The sequence below is a fragment of the Hyperolius riggenbachi genome, chromosome 7 (genome assembly GCF_040937935.1).
Source record: "Hyperolius riggenbachi isolate aHypRig1 chromosome 7, aHypRig1.pri, whole genome shotgun sequence".
In the NCBI taxonomy this organism is placed as follows: domain Eukaryota; kingdom Metazoa; phylum Chordata; class Amphibia; order Anura; family Hyperoliidae; genus Hyperolius; species Hyperolius riggenbachi.
The window spans coordinates 256,408,684-256,428,828 of record NC_090652.1 but is presented as its reverse complement, the minus strand read 5'-3'; the positions used below and the strand labels follow the sequence as shown (position 1 = coordinate 256,428,828).

The 20,145-nt window shown below is 44.0% G+C and overlaps 1 protein-coding gene across 1 annotated transcript in view; it reads right to left on the bottom strand.

Annotated features, from left to right (window-relative positions):
• LOC137524980 (FAST kinase domain-containing protein 1, mitochondrial-like) overlaps window positions 1–20,145 on the bottom strand; it is a 78,075-nt gene that overhangs the window by 53,990 nt on the left and 3,940 nt on the right. Inside the window, exons 2-5 of the mRNA XM_068245575.1 lie at window positions 16,477–16,967; window positions 16,302–16,370; window positions 15,155–15,280; window positions 7,078–7,476 (exon numbers count right to left, since the gene is read on the bottom strand). Coding sequence (XP_068101676.1) covers window positions 7,078–7,476; window positions 15,155–15,280; window positions 16,302–16,370; window positions 16,477–16,811 — 929 coding nt within the window. The 5' untranslated portion in view covers window positions 16,812–16,967. The remainder of the gene's footprint in view (window positions 1–7,077; window positions 7,477–15,154; window positions 15,281–16,301; window positions 16,371–16,476; window positions 16,968–20,145) is intronic.

Genomic DNA, 20,145 nt, shown 5'->3' with positions numbered 1-20,145 from the left:
GGACCCGACGGAGATAGGGTATTTCCGTCTATTTCCGAGCCGAATGCAGCCACAGCCAGCAAAGGTAAATATTGAAATTACAGTCGGGCCTGTCGCCGGCTGTTCAGAGGGCTGCAGCGAAACCCCCGTGGGACGCAGGACGGCGTGGGATACCTCATTAGGATCTGGAGGCTTCCCCCACCCAAAGTGAGTACCCCCCAGGGGATCTTTTTCAAGTTACAGAGTCTCTTTAAGCAAGTGTCGATACCAGGACTGTACCATGCAGATAGGTTCCACTTCCCTGTCATTATTCAGAGAGAAATGAAACACACACACACACACACACACACACACACACAGCTTTCTTACATAGCATATGAGAACAGCTACAGAGAAAGAATTTAAAGTGAAGGACACTTACTTTATTCCTGTTCTTGGATGCTTACACCCGCTATTCAGAATGAGCTCTTCTTGGCTGTAATCCTCTGTTTACTTTAGAACTGCCTGTAGCAGAGACACAGCAGAGACCGAGGCACACAGAGATTCAGATGAAGAGTTATTTACACACCATTATGATGCTTTCAGGGGCATAACTAAAGGAGAGCAATCCAAAGACTGCAGGGGGACCCAGAGCTGTATGTAAAGGAGCCCCAACTACTACTTAACTTCCTCTGATAAAGGGGTCCATCCTTCAGATCAGGTGTTTTTGTGGCTACACTTGTTATGGGTGTAAAAGTCAAAATGGACACATTTGTTTTACGACTCTTGTAAGATGGGCCCCCAGGCTGTGAGGGTCACAAGGGGTTGGCAATGGAAAGGGTGTAAACATTGAGGGCCCCAGTTTTGCTTTTGCTTCCATGATTTATAGTTATGCCCCTGGATGATATCTCTCTGCTTTCTGTCACTCCGAGGACATTTCAGTCACAGGATTACAGCCAGTAAGGACTGTTTCTGTATTCAGGATGTGCTGGATACTGTTCTCTGTAAACATCATATTTAGTACACATAAGAAATGAAAATGAAAAAAAGCCTTTGTATTGCTATTTGCTAGTAATTCCTAGAACTACAGTGGGTTGCAAAAGTATTCGGCCCCCTTGAAGTTTTCCACATTTTGTCACATTACTGCCACAAACATGAATCAATTTTATTGGAATTTCACATGAAAGACCAACACAAAGTGGTGTACACATGAGAAGTGGAACGTAAATCATACATGATTCCAAACATTTTTACAAATAAATAACTGCAAGGTGGCGTGTGCATAATTATTCGGCCCCCTTTGATCTGAGTGCAGTCAGTTGCCTATAGACATTGCCTGATGAGTGCTAATGACTAAATAGAGTGCACCTGTGTGTAATATAATGTCAGTACAAATACAGCTGCTCTGTGACGGCCTCAGAGGTTGTCTAAGAGAATATTGGGAGCAACAACACCGTGAAGTCCAAAGAACACACAAAACAGGTCAGGGATCAAGTTATTGAGAAATTTAAAGCAGGCTTAGGTTACAAAAAAGATTTCCAAAGCCTTGAACATCCCACGGAGCACTGTTCAAGCGATCATTCAGAAATGGAAGGAATATGGCACAACTGTAAACCTACCAAGACAAGGCCATCCACCTAAACTCACAGGCCGAACAAGGAGAGCGCTGATCAGAAATGCAGTCAAGAGGCCAACGATTACTCTGGACGAGCTGCAGAGATCTACAGCTCAGGTGGGGGAATCTGTCCATAGGACAACTATTAGTCGTGCACTGCACAAAGTTGGCCTTTATGGAAGAGTGGCAAGAAGAAAGGCATTGTTAACAGAAAGCATAAGAAGTCCCGTTTGCAGTTTGCCACAAGCCATGTGGGGGACACAGCAACCATGTGGAAGAAGGTGCTCTGGTCAGATGAGACCAAAATGGAACTTTTTGGCCAAAATGCAAAACGCTATGTGTGGCGGAAAACTAACACTGCACATCACTCTGAACCCACCATCCCCACTGTCAAAAGATAGTGGTGTCAGTATAATGCACTGGGGGTGCTTCTCTTCAGCAGGGACAGGGAAGCTGGTCAGAGTTGATGGGAAGATGGATGGAGTCAAATACAAACTTGGAAGAAAACCTCTTGGAGACTGCAAAAGACTTGAGACTGGGGCGGAGATTCACCTTACAGCAGGACATCGACCCTAAACATAAAGCCAGGGCAACAATGGAATGGTTTAAAACAAAACATATCCATGTGTTAGAATGGCCCAGTCAAAGTTCAGATCTAAATCCAATCGAGAATCTGTGGCAAGATCTGAAAACTGCTGTTCACAAACTCTGTCCATCTAATCTGACTGAGCTGGAGCTGTTTTGCAAAGAAGAATGGGCAAGGATTTCAGTCTCTAGATGTGCAAAGCTGGCAGAGACATACCCTAAAAGACTGGCAGCTGTAATTGCAGCAAAAGGTGGTTCTACACAGTATTGACTCAGGGCGCCAAATAATTACACACACCCCACTTTGCAGTTATTTGTAAAAAATGTTTGGAATGATATATGATTTTCGATCCACTTCTCACGTGTACACCACTTTGTATTGGTCTTTCACGTGGAATTCCAATAAAATTGATGCATGTTTGATGCAGTAATGTGACAAAATGTGGAAAACTTCAAGGGGGCCGAATACTTTTGCAAGCCACTGTATATGTGGCATTTAGAATTTTAGTTGACTGATAGTTCTTCAGTCATAGTTCTTTCATAGTCCTTCAAGATCAGGTCTCATCGCTCTGGTGATCCCTCATTTTCCTGTAACAGTTTCTACCTCCTTAGCACAGATCAGGACAAGAAGGGATATGCAGGAAGTCATGATCAGACATAGCTAAAGATTACAGATGTAAGAGTACAGGTTTCACACCAGAGTGGGCAGAATTTGTTTTTTTTTTTTTTTGCAGTGGTAAAGTTGGCAAAGTGAAAAGATATTATAGCAGGTGTCCAGTATACACGGAAGAGGCTGCTACAGTGGAGTGGCATTTGTAAATAGTACAATAACAGACAGCGAGGAGGTTCCCATACGTCTGCGGGGAAGGAAAAAAATCTAGTGTGAGTACAGGTGTCCCCTAGCACCACAGATGAGTTAGTGAATCGTCATGTTGGACAGACCCTAGTGTTCGGACAGGGCGGGGAGCAGGCTGCATACCACTACACTATGATAAAGCTATAAAAAGGACTGTTTGGGGCTATCAAAGCCTTTATCAAACTGCATAAGCCTGTTTATGCAGTTTGTTAAAAGGCTCAATAGTCCAAAAGAGTGGTCTGTCACTGCTGCCTTTTACCTTATGGAATAAAAGTTTCTTCAGCGCAGGACACCGGGAGGGAGAAGAGCTGCGGCGAGTGCACAGAATGACAGCCAGGGGCTGGAGGAAGCCCCAGGTAAGTGGAGTTCTTTTTTTCTTTCTTTACAGCTTGGACCTTCCCTTTAAGGACCAGAGACGGCTGATATAAGAATTAGCGGAACAACAACAAATACCGACGAATCGCCACACATACCCGCGCAAATCTCCTGTCCTTGCCGCATGCCGGAAACCTCAGCCACCCACTCTGCCATCTCTATGATGGCAGAGTCCCTGTGAGCCTGTCAGGAGCCACTATTATTGGCTCCTGACAGTGTCTATCAATGTGAGCCAATGGGAGTTGCTTACGTTGATAGACAGGGTCAGGAGCCAATGAAATTGTCTCCTGACGCGCTCACAGGGCTCTGCCGTTAGACAGCAGAGCGGGTGAGCTGCGGCGGGGAGACAACGGCTAGATCGTCGGGAGCGATGAAAGCGGTGAGAACATGCGGCGTTGGTGTATTGAAATCTATGCCCTGGCAGCCAGATAGCCATCAAAACAGGGCGTAGATTTCAATTAGCGTGGTCCTTAACTAGTTAAACACTGGTTATACCCCTTGAGACACAGGGGTGGGGGTCTGCAGTCCTGCTGAACCTCTGCCTCTAATACATTTAGCTACAGACCCTGAACTAGCAAGCAGATCAGAGGTTTCTGACTGAAGTCTGATTGGTTCAGCTGCATGCTTGTTTCGGATTTCATTCAAACACTACTGCAGTCAAAGAGACCAGCAGGACAGCCAGGCAACGGATATTGTTTAACCCTCCTGGCGGTTTAAAAAAATCCACCAGGGGGCAGCAAAGTAGTGTTTTTTAAAAAAAAAAAAATTTCTTCATGTAGCGAGACAAAGTCTCGTTACATGATAGCCGCTGCTCAGCGGCATCCCCCCAGCCCCTCCGATCGCCGGCGGCGATCGGAGATCAGGAGATCCCGTTCAAAGAACTGGATCTCCTGGAAGGCTTCCCCCGTCGCCATGGCGACGGGCGGGATGACGTGACGTCAAAGGGGACTCCCATCCACCCCACAGCGCTGCCTGGCACTGATTGGCCAGGCAGCGCACGGGGTCTGGGGGGGGGGGGGGGCGACCGCGGCGCGACGAATAGCGGCGGATCGGCGGGTAGAGGCGGCGATCGGATGCTACACGCAGCTAGCAAAGTGCTAGCTGCGTGTAGCAAAGAAAACCGCAAGGGAGGTTAAGAGGAAATCAATGTCACCCTCCATATCCCTCTCACGTCAGGCCTCTTTTAAGATAAATCTTTAAATTTGTACATATGGATTTAGTGTAAAGGTACGTACACAAGTCTGATACGACTTAGACTATTTGGCTTGTGTACGAACGATCGTTAAGACTGATAGCAGCAGTTGTGACTGATCCCCTTCAAACGACAGTTAGGTCCGTACATGTGTACAAACAACCTATTGTTTAAAAGTCTATTAGTTTGACACTAAAACACATTCAATCAACAAGTCGTTTGATCAGTCATTTAATCTGGTCCATTGTTCTATGCAGTCCACTGACCATTCAAACCACATGTAAAATTAGCTGTAATTAGCATTTCAAACGTTTTGTTGTCTGTGTGTACAAGGAGTCTGAACGACTTTTTGTTTGAATGACAAGTCGTTCAAACGTCCAGTTTGAACGACAATCGGGTATAAAATAAAACGTGTGTACGCACCTTAAAGCGGATCCAAAATGAAAAATTAACTATAACAAGTAACTTGTCTATATAACTTATCTAAAGTTTAGATGGTTTACACAGCAAATCTAGCTGCAAACAGCTTTAATAGAATATGATTATTTATTCCTGTGACAAATGAAGAGAAAGATCCGCACCACCTTCAGAAAAGCTTAGTCTGTTTTATTGGAAAAAAACATACAAATTTAAAAAGAACTTTAAGGCAGGACAGTCCACTGTTTCGGGCTCCTGCCCATCTTCATGCTGCCTAGTTCTGAAGTAACATACAAAAACACCAACATATATACAGAGAAACAACCAATCACTGAGTATATACTAATTAGAGGACCTGATGGGAAACAGCCTATTTACATATCTAGTCACACCTCCAACTCCCCCATTGGTGGATCTGAGCAAGATCCAAATATTCAAAAAATAACTGTCAATAATGGCTGAATAAAAAAATATCAAAATCAGGCATGCCTCTAAGATGTATTGGCAAGATATCAGCCAAAACGCCGTGGTGGAATATGCTGAATAGCAGAAAAAAGAAAAAATCCAAAAAGTAACATTTTATTAAAGAACATTTTTTTTATTATACTACCAATCATCTGATATACCATTGGTGGAAAGTGCTGAATTGATTTTTTTTCATATATGGCATGATTTTTTCATATATGGCATTTCTATATTTTTGGCATTTTTTCAGCATTTTCTTGGCATTTTTTTGGCATTTTTCGGCATTTTTTCGGCATTTTTTGGTGTTTGGTTAATTTTACGCGTATTTTTAGTCGCAAAGATTGCGTATAGTTAGGACGCGTTCATGTGGCACTTTCTAGGCGATTGTTTTTTTGATACGTAATTTTTTATACGTTTATGCGTCATTTTTTGAGCGCTTGTCTCATGTGTATATACGTCCGGCATAGATGCGTATTTTTGATCGTCAGTAGTCTAGATAGAGGATATGCATTATTACGTCATCTATACGCGTATGCGGGTATGGCGTCGCGTCGTATTGATGCGTTTATGTGTCATTTCCATGCGGATTTTGATGTTTTGTTTTCTTTAATAAAATGTTACTTTTTGGATTTTTTCTTTTTTCTGCTATTCAGCATATTCCACCATGGCGTTTTGGCTGATATCTTGCCAATACATCTTAGAGGCATGCCTGATTTTGATATTTTTTTATTCAGCCATTATTGACAGTTATTTTTTGAATGTTTGGATCTTGCTCAGATCCACCAATGGGGGAGTTGGAGGTGTGACTAGATATGTAAATAGGCTGTTTCCCATCAGGTCCTCTAATTAGTATATACTCAGTGATTGGTTGTTTCTCTGTATATATGTTGGTGTTTTTGTATGTTACTTCAGAACTAGGCAGCATGAAGATGGGCAGGAGCCCGAAACAGTGGACTGTCCTGCCTTAAAGTTCTTTTTAAATTTGTATGTTTTTTTCCAATAAAACAGACTAAGCTTTTCTGAAGGTGGTGCGGATCTTTCTCTTCATTTGCCACAGTTTGAGTCCCATGGTGTCCGGGACTATTAGATCTGCACACCTGACCATCTGAAATTGATGGAAGCCAAGCAAGTGCGACTCCACACTCAAAATTATTTATTCCTGTGATACAATGACAGCAGCCATGTTGTTTGTAAACATTACACAGAGGCAGGCTTATCTGTATCTTGAGCCATCAGCCTAATCCCCTCTCCTCTTCCCCTCTGCCTCTGAAATCAATGGCTAGTAACACCTCCCCCTCCACCTGCCCAGACTGAGCTCCCAGGAGCCTTTGCTACTGCCAACGCTCTCTGAAGACCTGTGGGCGTGGCTTTTTTAGTTTACAGGGGAGTATTAAAACAAAAACAAAAAAGTATTTGGCTTGAGGAATGCCCTATAAACAATAGGAAAGGAACACAATTATGCAATGTGTAAAAGTTCACCTCGGATCGACTTTAAGCTGCAAACTAAATTGATCTTCACTTCTGATTAGACTTCCACTAATGCTAATATGGCCTTCTGTGCGTTCAAACATTTTTTTTCCCTGGAGAAAACAACGATAACGATCCAACACCCACCTTTCTCTTGTCTCTTGTGCAACCACTGGATATAATGTGTAAAACATAAATGAAAACTGTTGAGCATTGTCACAAATGTCCAGTAACTCAAGCAATCTTGAACAGGCCATCACCTGAAAGTCAGACCGTCTGGAACACCGCATCTCATATAGCTGGTAGATAATGCACAGGGTGGTCGAGTCCATGATATGTACTTTCCTCAAGGCAACCTGGTTACATTTTTCCCAGAGAGGCAAGTGCCTATAGTCCGTTTTGTACAAAAACTGCATGAGCCTTCGCAGAGTATGAAAACCGAGCTCATCTGAATCATCCATTAGAGAATCGGCCTTGGCGATCAGCCGATCCTGAAGTCTTGACGACAGCACATTATCTAAGTGCACCATAAGGCCTGAAAGTATCCTGAAAAAAAGGAGTTTACAAACAGTCAATTTTGGATTTTTGGGGGATTTTTTAGAGCAAACACTTGAGAGTAACTGCACCCCGTGAGATTTTGGGCCCATGACCCTGCAGGCGCTAGCACGTAAAAGGTGACCATACATTACCCGACATTCCTGTTTGATCAACCGTTTGATTCAATCATTTCATCGGATTGGCAAAGAATCGATTATTTTCCATTCTGCTAGATCTATGGAAATTGGCCGCTATCGGCCCGAAGCGAAAAAAATTTTTTACTCAGTCGAGCAGGAAGGATTATATAGGTCAGTCGTAAAGGAATCGGCTAATGTACACATGATTTAGATCAGTGGTCCTCAAACTAAGGCCTGCGGACCGAATGTGGCCGCCTGAGGCTTTTTTACCGGCCCCCCACACACAAAATGTATTACTTATAGATACGGTCAGCTACATCTTTAAATATTGGTGGTCCACATATAGAATAGCAGTGCTGGCACCACCCATCCACATGGAAGCCAGAAAGCAGTAATTCGCTGGTTTCCAATCAAATTCCACATCAGGTGACACTGCTGTCCACTGCAGGTTGTCACCTGGGTATGCTTCACTGTCTGGCCCGCAAAGACTTCTACATCATTTTATGTATACTCCGGCCCCCCAGCAGTCTGAAGTATGTTGACCCGGCCCTCGACCCAAAACGTTTGAGGACCCCTGATTTAGATAGACACAGAATCGATTTCTGTTTTCAGAGCGTGGAGGCACAACATTGTTCAGATAGATAGTGAAGGAGAATAGCTAGGATCTCGCTTGCAGTGTGTGGGCCACTAGTAGATTTACTTTCAATTAACCACGCTGTTTTCGTCGAATAAAGTTAAAAAACGTAAAGAGAACCTGTGGCGGTGCTTTAAAAGTGAAAAAAAAAACCAACATACTACTTGACGCATTCACCAAACAGATATATGAAGATCCGGCACTGCTTCTAGCTTTAAAAAGAGCTTTATTGCCAGCGGCTCTTTCAATGTGCAAAAGTATTCAAAAAGCATTCATGCAGTACAAACATGTAGAATGCACATACCCGTTGTGGTTAGTTCAGGTTGTGGGGCATGGTGGTAAGAACGGCCCGCCTAACGTCCGTTTCGCTTCAGTAGCGTCTTCAGAGGCAGTGTGGTGTTTGTGATGCCACCTTGTGGCCATGTAGCAGATTGCTAGACCTAGATGAGTAATGGCAATCTTAAACATGGTATGCATACTTCCATTGATGCGTATGCACTTCTATGCGTACATCAGTGGCTGTATGCGTAATTACGTATGCATGAAACGACGCAGGGAACCTCCGACATCTTACGCATCCTCCATTGACGTCATTATGCATCTATGCGTACGTTAGTGGTAGCATGCGTATATACGTACGCGTTAATGCGATAACATGACCCGGAAATGATTCCCCACATAGTATATAACCCGGAAACAGACAGTCGTGAATTGCCACACTGCCTCTGAAGACACTACTGGAGCGAAACGGACGTTAGGCGGGCCGTTCTTACCACCATGCCCCACAACCTGAACTAACCACAACGGGTATGTGCACTCTACATGTTTGTACTGCATGAATACTTTTTGAATACTTTTGCACATTGAAAGAGCCGCTGGCAATAAAGCTCTTTTTAAAGCTAGAAGCAGTGCCGGATCTTCATATATTTGTTTGGTGAATGAGTTTGATATCTGTATTTCTGGATCCTGAGCACGCTGTGCTTTGCATGTGTTACTACCTGGTGGAATCGATGCATCTTTGGATTGCAAGTAGTGATTTGTTTTGAGTGCCGCCGTAGTGCCAGTTGCTGTATCCTTTATTGTGCAATACTACTTGACGCAGCTCATCTTCCGGACATGCCACTTCACGCTCTTCCACACCGCTCCGTTTGCTTGTCCAAGATGGCCACGACCACAGAAGTGCTTCCGGTGTGGGTGGGGGGGAGGGTTGTCACAGCACATGCCCGGCTACAGTGCACGAGAGGGCCTGAGCTTTGGGCATGCTCATTAGCTCCTCACATGCACTTTTTTTTTTACATTGCAGGAACGGAGGGCGGGGAAGAGGAGGTGAAGCGGCATTTCTGATGGCTGAGAGGGCGGTTCTGCAGGAGTCCCTCTCAGGCCAAAGATTCCCATTCTGCAATACAGATGTTGACATTCACCACGCCGCAATTTGGAGGGGGGAAGAGGGGGGGATGCAGCAGCCAGGTGGACCCAGCAACCTTAAAGGAATCATCAGGCAAAAAAAATGAAAAAAAAATCAGCTGGGGCTTTCTCCAGCCCCTTGCAGACAACTGTCCCACACTGACCGCTGAACTCTCCGCTGCCATCCTGAGCTCCCCGCACGGTGCAGAGGACGACCTCGAGGTCGTCCTTACTGCGCCTGCGTGAAGCACCGCTGTCAATCATGGCCACCTTGTCCGTGGCGCACTGTGCAGTAGTTCTGCTCCTGTGCAGTGGACAACGTGGCCATGATTGACAGCGGTGATTTTTAATTTTTTTGCCTGATTATTCCTTTACGGAAAGGACATAGAAGCATGTGATTACTTATATCACTAACATGCCTCTGTCCAAATATTCGCAGACATTCCGCCTCGGGTACACCTTAATCTCTCGATGGAAAATTGAGTAATGTGTGGGCACCTTTAGGTCTGTTCTTTTTTTATCCAATAAGATTTGTGCCCAATCGTGGGTACGCTCTTATATGTGTAGGATGTGGTTGCATCCAAGCGAGCATAGTGACTCCTGCGTCCACTATAATTTTGCTTCCATTATATGAGTGTGTTATTTGAAAAAGAGAGAAGGGGCGCTTGAGTCTTCTGTGCAATACAATGGCCTCGTCTACTAGGCAGGTCTCACCTGTTTACAAAGTGGCTGGTACAGCGTACACAGCCTCGGTGTGCCTGCGTCCCGCTTGGCCGAGCTGGGGACCGAGCTCTCAGCGTGGGGGCGGATGTGACATCACGTCCCAGGCTCCTTCAGGATAGGTGATTATGACAACCAGGACGCTCGCTCTCTGTAGCGGTGGGTGGTAGTCCTTATCCAGGAAGAGCAGCCGTGGATGTAACACACGGCTGCGTGAGTAAAGAAGATGTGTGGACTAAAATGTACTAGTAAAGTACAAATTTATTAAAACAAACAACGCGTTTCGCGGAGGTACGCCCTCCGCTTTTTCAAGTTAGTTATATAAACTTTTAAAAAACACCTTCCTTAAATACTCAGTGTACAATTCCTATCAGCCAATAGGCTTAACATGGGCAGGGATGTCATTACCGTAAGTCACCTAAAAGGCGGCTCATAGTGTATATCTCCTAATATAGGAGCAAATCCAGTGGAATTTACTATGCATAATTTTTGAATGTATAGACTTAGAAATAATTTATAATCGTAATGATATGGTGTAACTAAAACAACACCCTACTACATGTTATACCCATGGGCCTCACACAGGGCAACCCCTCCCACAAACCTCACATACATATATTACACATATAGTGGTAAAACCACATAAATTCCATATGAATGGCAAAAAGGGGAAAAGGAATATAAATCAGTTGCACTAAAAGGGGAAAATAAACCATATCAGAAGGTCTGTACTCAAACATACGTGCGTACTGGTACACGCGTGCGTGCGCGCAAACACCCGGGCCCAGGCCCAAGGTACTTCACACACACACCCGTGTGCCCCCGCACACACCATCCCCACAGAGCAGCCCCCATTGGGCCCCAAGAATCCACCATACCCCATCTCATATCTATCGTACAACTGGCTGGAGATGGCTCATTTCCTCTAAACACTTGTTTAGGCCCCCTGGCTCCAGGGTCCCTAATTTTAAAATCCAAAATGACTCACGTCTGCATAGGACACGGTGCCTTTCGTATTTATTATGGTGTACTACCTGTTCCATAATGGTGGCCCTCAGAAGCTTGAAGTCCCTGTTATGGGCAAGGTGGAAATGCTTAGATACCCCATGATTTAGTTCTCCATTCTTAATATTGGGCCTATGTTTATTCAATCGTGTCTGAAATTTCTGGCTAGTGCGACCCCCATCGCCGTTTCATAGATGATATCTTGTGTATATGGGAGGGTTCTCTGGATAACTTGCAGGGGTACCTCAATTATTTGAATGGGAATGCTTTCGGCCTTTCGTTTACTATGGAAACAGACCCCTTAAAAGTACACTTTTTGGACCTCAATATAGAAGTGGATCCAGTGAGTGGAGAGATTCATACGACCAATTATTTTAAGCCCACTGATAAAAACGGTTATTTGGACTACTATAGTTCCCATCACAAACCTTGGCTTAAAAATGTACCATTCGGCCAATTCAAACGACTACGTCGTAATTGCACTAGATTAGAGGACTTCCAACAACAATCGGGCATTCTAAAATCCAGATTCCTGGAGAAACACTATCCAGTGGCTCTGGTGGAATCGGCTTTAAATAGAGCAGCTGCTTTGACACAGCAGGAGTGTCTCCTACCTCCAAACCCGACAGTGAAAACTCCAGCTGGATCAATGGAATCGATCTCCAAGAGTTTGCCCATAGTGGTAAACTTTTCGGGACAGGCCAATGAATGCAAGGAGATCTTTAGTAGATACTGGCCAGTATTGTTGAGTGATCCCATTTTGGAGAAAACCCTCCCCCGGAGACCACGTGTGGTCTTTAGGAGAGGGAAAACCATCAGGGGACATATTGCACCCAGTAGGTTGCAAATGGGGGGGGCGGTAGATAAAACTAAAGTGCAGAATAGAGGTGGTGGTAGATTGGGGTGTTTCTCATGTAAATCTAGACGATGCCTAGCCTGCAAGACACTGAATGATGGGGCGCGTACATTTAAAACCATTGAATATAGTATAGGAAGTTTTTTAACATGCCATAGTACCTATGTAATCTACTTACTAAGTTGCCCATGTGGACTTTTCTATGTGGGTCGCACTACCCAGAAATTTCAGACACGATTGAATAAACATAGGTCCAATATTAAGAATGGAGAACTAAATCATGGGGTATCTAAGCATTTCCACCTTGCCCATAACAGCGACTTCAAGCTTCTGAGGGCCACCATTATGGAACAGGTAGTACACCATAATAAATACGAAAGGTACCGTGTCCTATGCAGACGTGAGTCATTTTGGATTTTAAAATTAGGGACCCTGGAGCCAGGGGGCCTAAACAAGTGTTTAGAGGAAATGAGTCATCTCCAGCCAGTTGTACGATAGATATGAGATGGGGTATGGTGGATTCTTGGGGCCCAATGGGGGCTGCTCTGTGGGGATGGTGTGTGCGGGGGCACACGGGTGTGTGTGTGAAGTACCTTGGGCCTGGGCCCGGGTGTTTGCGCGCACGCACGCGTGTACCAGTACGCACGTTTGTTTGAGTACAGACCTTCTGATATGGTTTATTTTCCCCTTTTAGTGCAACTGATTTATATTCCTTTACCCCTTTTGCCATTCATATGGAATTTATGTGGTTTTACCACTATATGTGTAATATATGTATGTGAGGTTTGTGGGAGGGGTTGCCCTGTGTGAGGCCCATGGGTATAACATGTAGTAGGGTGTTGTTTTAGTTACACCATATCATTACGATTATAAATTATTTCTAAGTCTATACATTCAAAAATTATGCATAGTAAATTCCACTGGATTTGCTCCTATATTAGGAGATATACACTATGAGCCGCCTTTTAGGTGACTTACGGTAATGACATCCCTGCCCATGTTAAGCCTATTGGCTGATAGGAATTGTACACTGAGTATTTAAGGAAGGTGTTTTTTAAAAGTTTATATAACTAACTTGAAAAAGCGGAGGGCGTACCTCCGCGAAACGCGTTGTTTGTTTTAATAAATTTGTACTTTACTAGTACATTTTAGTCCACACATCTTCTTTACTCACGCAGCCGTGTGTTACATCCACGGCTGCTCTTCCTGGATAAGGACTACCACCCACCGCTACAGAGAGCGAGCGTCCTGGTTGTCATAATCACCTATCCTGAAGGAGCCTGGGACGTGACGTCACATCCGCCCCCACGCTGAGAGCTCGGTCCCCAGCTCGGCCAAGCGGGACGCAGGCACACCGAGGCTGTGTACGCTGTACCAGCCACTTTGTAAACAGGTGAGACCTGCCTAGTAGACGAGGCCATTGTATTGCACAGAAGACTCAAGCGCCCCTTCTCTCTTTTTTATGTTTTCTACAGCGGTATATCTGGGAGCAGCTGAGCGCACTTTAATGGGGGTCTGATCGCACCAGAGGGTGGTACCTACTACCCCTTTCTTTCTCATTTGAAAAAGGGGCCAGTTTCCCTTACCTTGGGTTTACTGCGTGTGACCATTGTGCATAGCTATTTATTATTGATCCATATACCCTGTTCACTGTCGCAGTCTTTCTGTTTAAACTGTCATTAATCAAGCATATGTCCCTAATAAATGTTGGTATACTGGACATAATTTGTCATATTGATTATTTGCTAGGTGGATGTCTTTGGGTTTGCAGAAGAGTTTATACTTACGTCAAATAGAAACCACTTCATCCAAGGGTGTACTATACAGCGCTGCTAAACCACTTCATCCAAGGGTGTACTATACAGCGCTGCTGCATTTGTTGAGTTTATACTTACATCCACAGCGCTTTTTTGGCTCTGCATGTTTGCATTGAGGAAAATATTGCTGCAAGCTGTTCGGGTGCTGCCAGTGCCGGATCCCCGAGGCTGCAGAGGACGGGGGAAGCCTCGTTGGGATCTAGAGGCTTCCCCACCAAGGTAACCCCTAGTTTTTCCTTACATGATTACTTTAACACTGGGTCGCTTAATAGGCTGCCATTGCGCAGAAACTTTAAACATTCAATTTACATTGCAAATGTTTAAATATAAAACAAAACCATGAGATATCTAAAAAAAAAAAGGTCATTTTTAGGAGTAGGATGAATAGGATTTATCTCATCAGTTTATTTTCATCTCGGTTCACTTTAACTCTCTTGTGCATGAAGCTCACTAGAGCTTTACAGGTTGCCACTGGAATCTTCTTCCACTCCTCCATGATGACATCTCAAAGCTGGTGGATGTTAGAGACCTTGTGCTTCATCACCTTCTTTTTGAGGCTGCCCCACAGATGCTCCATAGGGTGGTTATGTTGAAATACTGCCCGGCGGATACGTTTTCCAAAGAGAGGGGATCATGCTCTGCTTTAGTATGTCACAGAACATGTCGGCGTTCACAATTCCCTCAAACTGTAGCTCACCAATGTAAGCTTCCTGCGTTGCGCATGAACATGTAATTGTAACCAGGGCTGTGGAGTTGGTACAAAAATCATCCATCTCCAATGTTTATGAAACCACCGACTCCAACTCCAGGTACCCAAAATTGCTCCAACTCCATAGTGTAATGCTTTCCAGGGGCTGTGAATTTGGTACAAAAACCATCCGACTCCCGACTCCTCAGTTTATGAAACTGCAGACTCCAACTCCACAGCCCCGATTGTAACAAACCAAAGACTTAAAAAGCAATCACATGCTCGGACTGATTGCATGCTCCGGAATGATTTCTCCTATAGGAATAGGGGAGTGGGATAAATTGGTCATCTCTACTACCTTTTTAAAAAAAACTTTAGTTGTTGGCAATGAGAAAATACAAACTAAAAGTTGATATCACCTCCTACCTTAGATTTGATAGATTATGTAGATTCTTATCCAAAATATTGGCTATTTGTCCCATCAGTGGGCTTGAATCCAAATCCTGTTTCGACAAACACACAGCAAATTTTGACAGTGCTGCAAAGTCAAACCTATACCAAAAAAAGGAAGAAAATAGTATAAAGCACCGTACAACATTTCTCATAACTTGAAAAGTTCAAAAAATGTTGACCGACCAACTGCTCTTACTACAGACTGGGGAACTTTGCACTAGCCGTATACAAACAAAAGTGCCATTGTTTACCTTCCTTTGAGGTCCCGTTCACACATGTCACCTCACGATACTCTCCCCGCCACAGCTTGTCGCAGTGGCCATTATTCTCTAAGACAATGGCCACAGTATTCATTTGACATGACGATGCAAAGGCAGCACCGCACAGCACACAATTGCATTGGCACGCAACAATCTATCTAGATTGTTGCGCCAGCAGTGCAGCGCACATGCGCTATTCATTCAAACTTCAGTGACGTACTTCCTGTCCACCTTATTGGCACTCTGCATCAGGCCTTAGAGGGGTTGCGCATGCGCAGAAGACCCCGACTGACACGAATGAGCAAGATTGCCGAGACCGATAGCTGGAGAACGGCACTCGGGTGGACGGCGAAGTACTCAGCAGTGCTTATGGAGCTGGAGGTAGCTCCGGGTAAGTATCAAATCTTTCTTTATTGATTGATGTCTCAGGTACATTTTAATTTGAAATCACCAACTTCAAATTCAACAACACATCAAATTTATTGATTTCATGAGCAAAGGGAGTGCATAAATTTGCTTAAAGATGCAGCAACACAGAATTTGCATCTCATGGACCATCCCTACTAGTGAAACAACTATACATAAGGCTTTATTATTACAGCACCGATGTTATTTATTATATTTAAAAGATGCCAGTGTACATATCAGATATGTATATCTGGTTTTAAAGTGACACTGAAGCGAAAAAAAAAAATTATGATATAATGAATTGGTAGGGTAGTATGGATAATTACTAGAACATTGGTAGCAAAGAAAATAGTCTTATATTTTTATTTTCAGTTATATCATGTTTTTTTTATAACATTGCATCAAAGACTTCTTGACTGTGACTCCACAGCCCTGACTACCAGAAAACTTACCTTTCAAGTCTTTTCCAGCCTTCCACCACCAGCTGCTGAACCAGAGAGTTATGGGCTGGAATTTCAAACCTGGTCATAAACACAACAATGTGAATGGAAACTAAAGATAGAGGAACAGTTTGCATAAGAAAAAAAAAAAAACCAACAACAAAAAAAAAACCTCAATATTCTTTACCTCAGTAGAGAATATAGCAGGTCTACCAAGCTATTGTCATCCATGGAGTTGACTTTATGCTCTGCTAAGATCTGGAGATCAATAAATTCTGGGTGATTCTGGATTTCGTCAATATTCAAGAAAACGTTCGTTTTTTCTTTCTGCATATCCCAAAGAAGGTTGATGGCGCAGCTCACGTGATTGATGTTGAGAAGAGATTTATGTACACCGACCAGTTGGAACACCTGATATCCATTGCTGCAGTTCTTCAATTTGTGCAGAAGGGGGTCTGAACTTAAACTACGAATCTGGAATAAGCGCATAGAAAACCGCAGTGCGCTGCTACCTCGGAACATTGCTGGAGTCCTCGGGGGAAGGGGGGGAAATTATTACAAGATTCAGGTGAATACCACATCTATTTCACACAAAAATAGAAAACATCCTTCCAGATTATCATTTTGTCGTTTTTTCCAGATCATTTTACATCATGTTGCAAGGTTTGATAGATCCATCTAAAGTAAAATAATAAGAGTAAAAAGTTCACCAGTGTATAAAAAAAAAAATGTAAACAACACAACAAAAAAAACAAAGGGAGGCACACCCAGGCTAGAATGAATATCCTTCAGCAGATATTATACATTGCACATATAATATAAAACATGCATGTGCTGGTTTTAACAATCCAGCAAAAAAGGAGTTACCCTTACCCCCTTGTTTCCCGCCTATCTGATTGGAAAATATAGACTGACTTCCAGCTGTCAGCTAGCAATGCAGGGACGTTAGATTACTGATCAGTCTAATGCTGGGTACACACCATGCGTTTTCCCGCTCGATCCATGGGTCGATTGGGATCGATTTGACTATTTCCGACGTGCTGGATTCGGGCTTCTATCGTTCCTGCCGTTGATTTTCCATACTTAAAGCGGAACTTTAAATTTGTGTAAACCAAACAGCTTCACTTACCTGGGGGCTTCCCCAAGCCCCCAGCAGTCGTCCTGTGCCCTCGCCGGTCCTGCCCGAGCCTCCGTTCTCCTGTGCGAGCTACTTTAATTACCGCCGACTTGCAACTGCGCATGCGCGCCTGGGCAATGTGACGCTTTCTTCGCGTTCCCGTCCGCTATATCTGCACTTGCGGGTGGGAACGCGAAGAGAGCGTCGCATTGCCTGGGGCACGCAGGTGCAGATGTAAGTCGGCGGTAATGAAAGTAGCTCACGCGGGAGAACGGAGGCTCAGGCAGGACCGGGCGAAGGCACAGGACGACTGCTAGGGGCTTGGGAAAGCCCCAGGCAAGTGAAGCTGTTTGGTTTACATGAATTTACATTTCCGCTTTAACATGCAAATCGACGGTAGGAACGATCGAAGCCCGAATCCAGCACGTCGGAAATAGTCGAATCGATCCCGATCGACCCGCGGATCTAGCAGGAAAACGCATGGTGTGTACCCAGCATATGAGAGGGGTTGCAGAGTACTTGTAGCTATAAGAATAGTGAAGTCTTTTGTCTGCTCTCTGGTGTGATGTACGCTGAAGGACACAACCAAAAAACAAAAGACGTTAACAGCTTTTAGAGACAGATATGTAGATATGTAGCTCTAACTTATGCAAGCACTGTTATGACTGACCACTGCAGATTTGAATGTGAAAAAGTAAACAAATGTCTAGTAGACACTGACTTTACAGAGGATCTAGGACTTTATTTCCCTTGCAATCATTTTTTTTCTTCTAGGCATTTTCTTACTGTTGCAAGGGGGGTGGGGGGGGGGGGGGGGATTGTTCATTTGGGGTCTCTGTCACTTGGGCTGCTGCTCCCCTTAGATGACACAGAGGGCCTGCCCATGCAACTTCATCGGCTGTCTTTAGACTGGTGCAGAGGGCAAGGTGGAAGTGAAAGTACAGCCCGGCATAAGCAACGGTCAGTGGATGAGCCACTAACAAAGCAGGCCGCAAAGACCCTTACAAGTAAGGGCTGGCAAATTAGTGCCACGAAGGCTTCTTAGATGGAGCCTTGCTGTCCCTGTAATGGGCATTAAGGGGCTTTCAAGAGCTCTAAGTTTTCTTATTTCTTGTGAAGATTTGAAAGTTATATAGCAATTGCTTCTAGATCTGAAGAAGGGAGAACAATGTCCAAAAAGATCCAATAGATTCCAGCAGGAAATCTATTATAAATCGATCGAACTGCATAGTTGCAACGTTCAATGCAGTGCAAAGCTATAGGATATTGATCTGCCAATGCTTTTGCCTCGCCCCTGATTGTTTTAATTTTCCATCTGGTCCGGTCAATACTTTCGATCATTTTTTGGTCAAAATCAAAATCGATCTGACACTTTGGAAAAAATCGATTCCCAGCAGATGAATCGAATCTGCAAGGAATCGAATGAGAAAATCAATGAGCATATGGTTACCCTAAAGGGGCCCATACACTGGTCGATTTCAGCGTTCGATCCGATCAAATCAATCGATCGTAAATCAATGAATGATCAAACAGCCGATTGATTTGCGGACAATTTGATCTGACAGCAGGGCTGTGGAGTCGGTCCAAAAATCCACCGACTCCGACTCCTCAGTTTAGGATTCCACCGACTCCGACTCCACGACTCCGACTCCTCTAATTTGCATATTACAATTTTGTTGATTAAAAGTATGTAACATGAAATTCGTCTCTTAACTGCCAACGCTTAGGAATTTTACAAGACAACTGAAGTGAGAAGAATATGTAGACTACTATATTTATTCTCTTTAGACTAAAACTAGTCCTTGGTAGGAGTACTTGTAAAAGGTGCAAACCGGAACAAAGAACATCTTTTAGACCCTAGGCAATGTAAGTGTGGGTACATGTAAGAATGATGTGCAGGTACTCTGCAGGGGAATGAGGAGATTGTAAACAGACAACACCTCTGTGTTCAATGTGCACAGCATTTTCAGTGGATTCCCTGCAGCTCTGTGGGGAGTGCATATGTAGAGTATGGTACTACTGTGTAACAAAGTAAACCTGAGACAGATGAAATTCAAGTTTTATACATACCTGGGGCTTCCTCCAGCCGCCTTCAGGATAATCAGTCCCTCATTGTCCTCCACCACCTGGATCTTCTGCTATGAGTCCAGGTACTTGAGCCAGTCAGGCGTAGTGCGCATGCACACACTCCGCCGCCAGGAGCATACTACACCTGTGCAGCACTATTGCGCAGGTGCAGAATGTTCCTGGCTGTGGGAGCGGCATGCGGCCGGACAGCGCTGACTGGCTGAATTACCAGGACTCATAGCAGAAGATCCGGGTGGTGGAGGACAGCGAGGGACTGATTAGCCTGAAGGGGGCTGGAGGAAGCCCCAGGTATGTATAAAACTTTACTTTTCATCCGTCTCAGTTACCCTTTAATTTGTAGTCACCAAACCAAATTTTAATAACATATCACATTATTTGATTTCATCAGCAAAGGGAGTGCATACATTTGCATAAATCAGCATCAATGCAGATTTATTTCCATCTCGTTGACCATCTCTATTAGTGACATGGCTACACATCAGGCTTTATACTTACAGCATAGATGTTATTTAGTATATATAAGAGATTCCTGTGTACACATCATATATACAGTCACAATCAGATATGTATATCTGACCTTAAAAATACGGGGACTGCTTTATTGAAGCAGCACAAGCAACTAATTTTGATTGGTTTATTTCATTTTTGTGG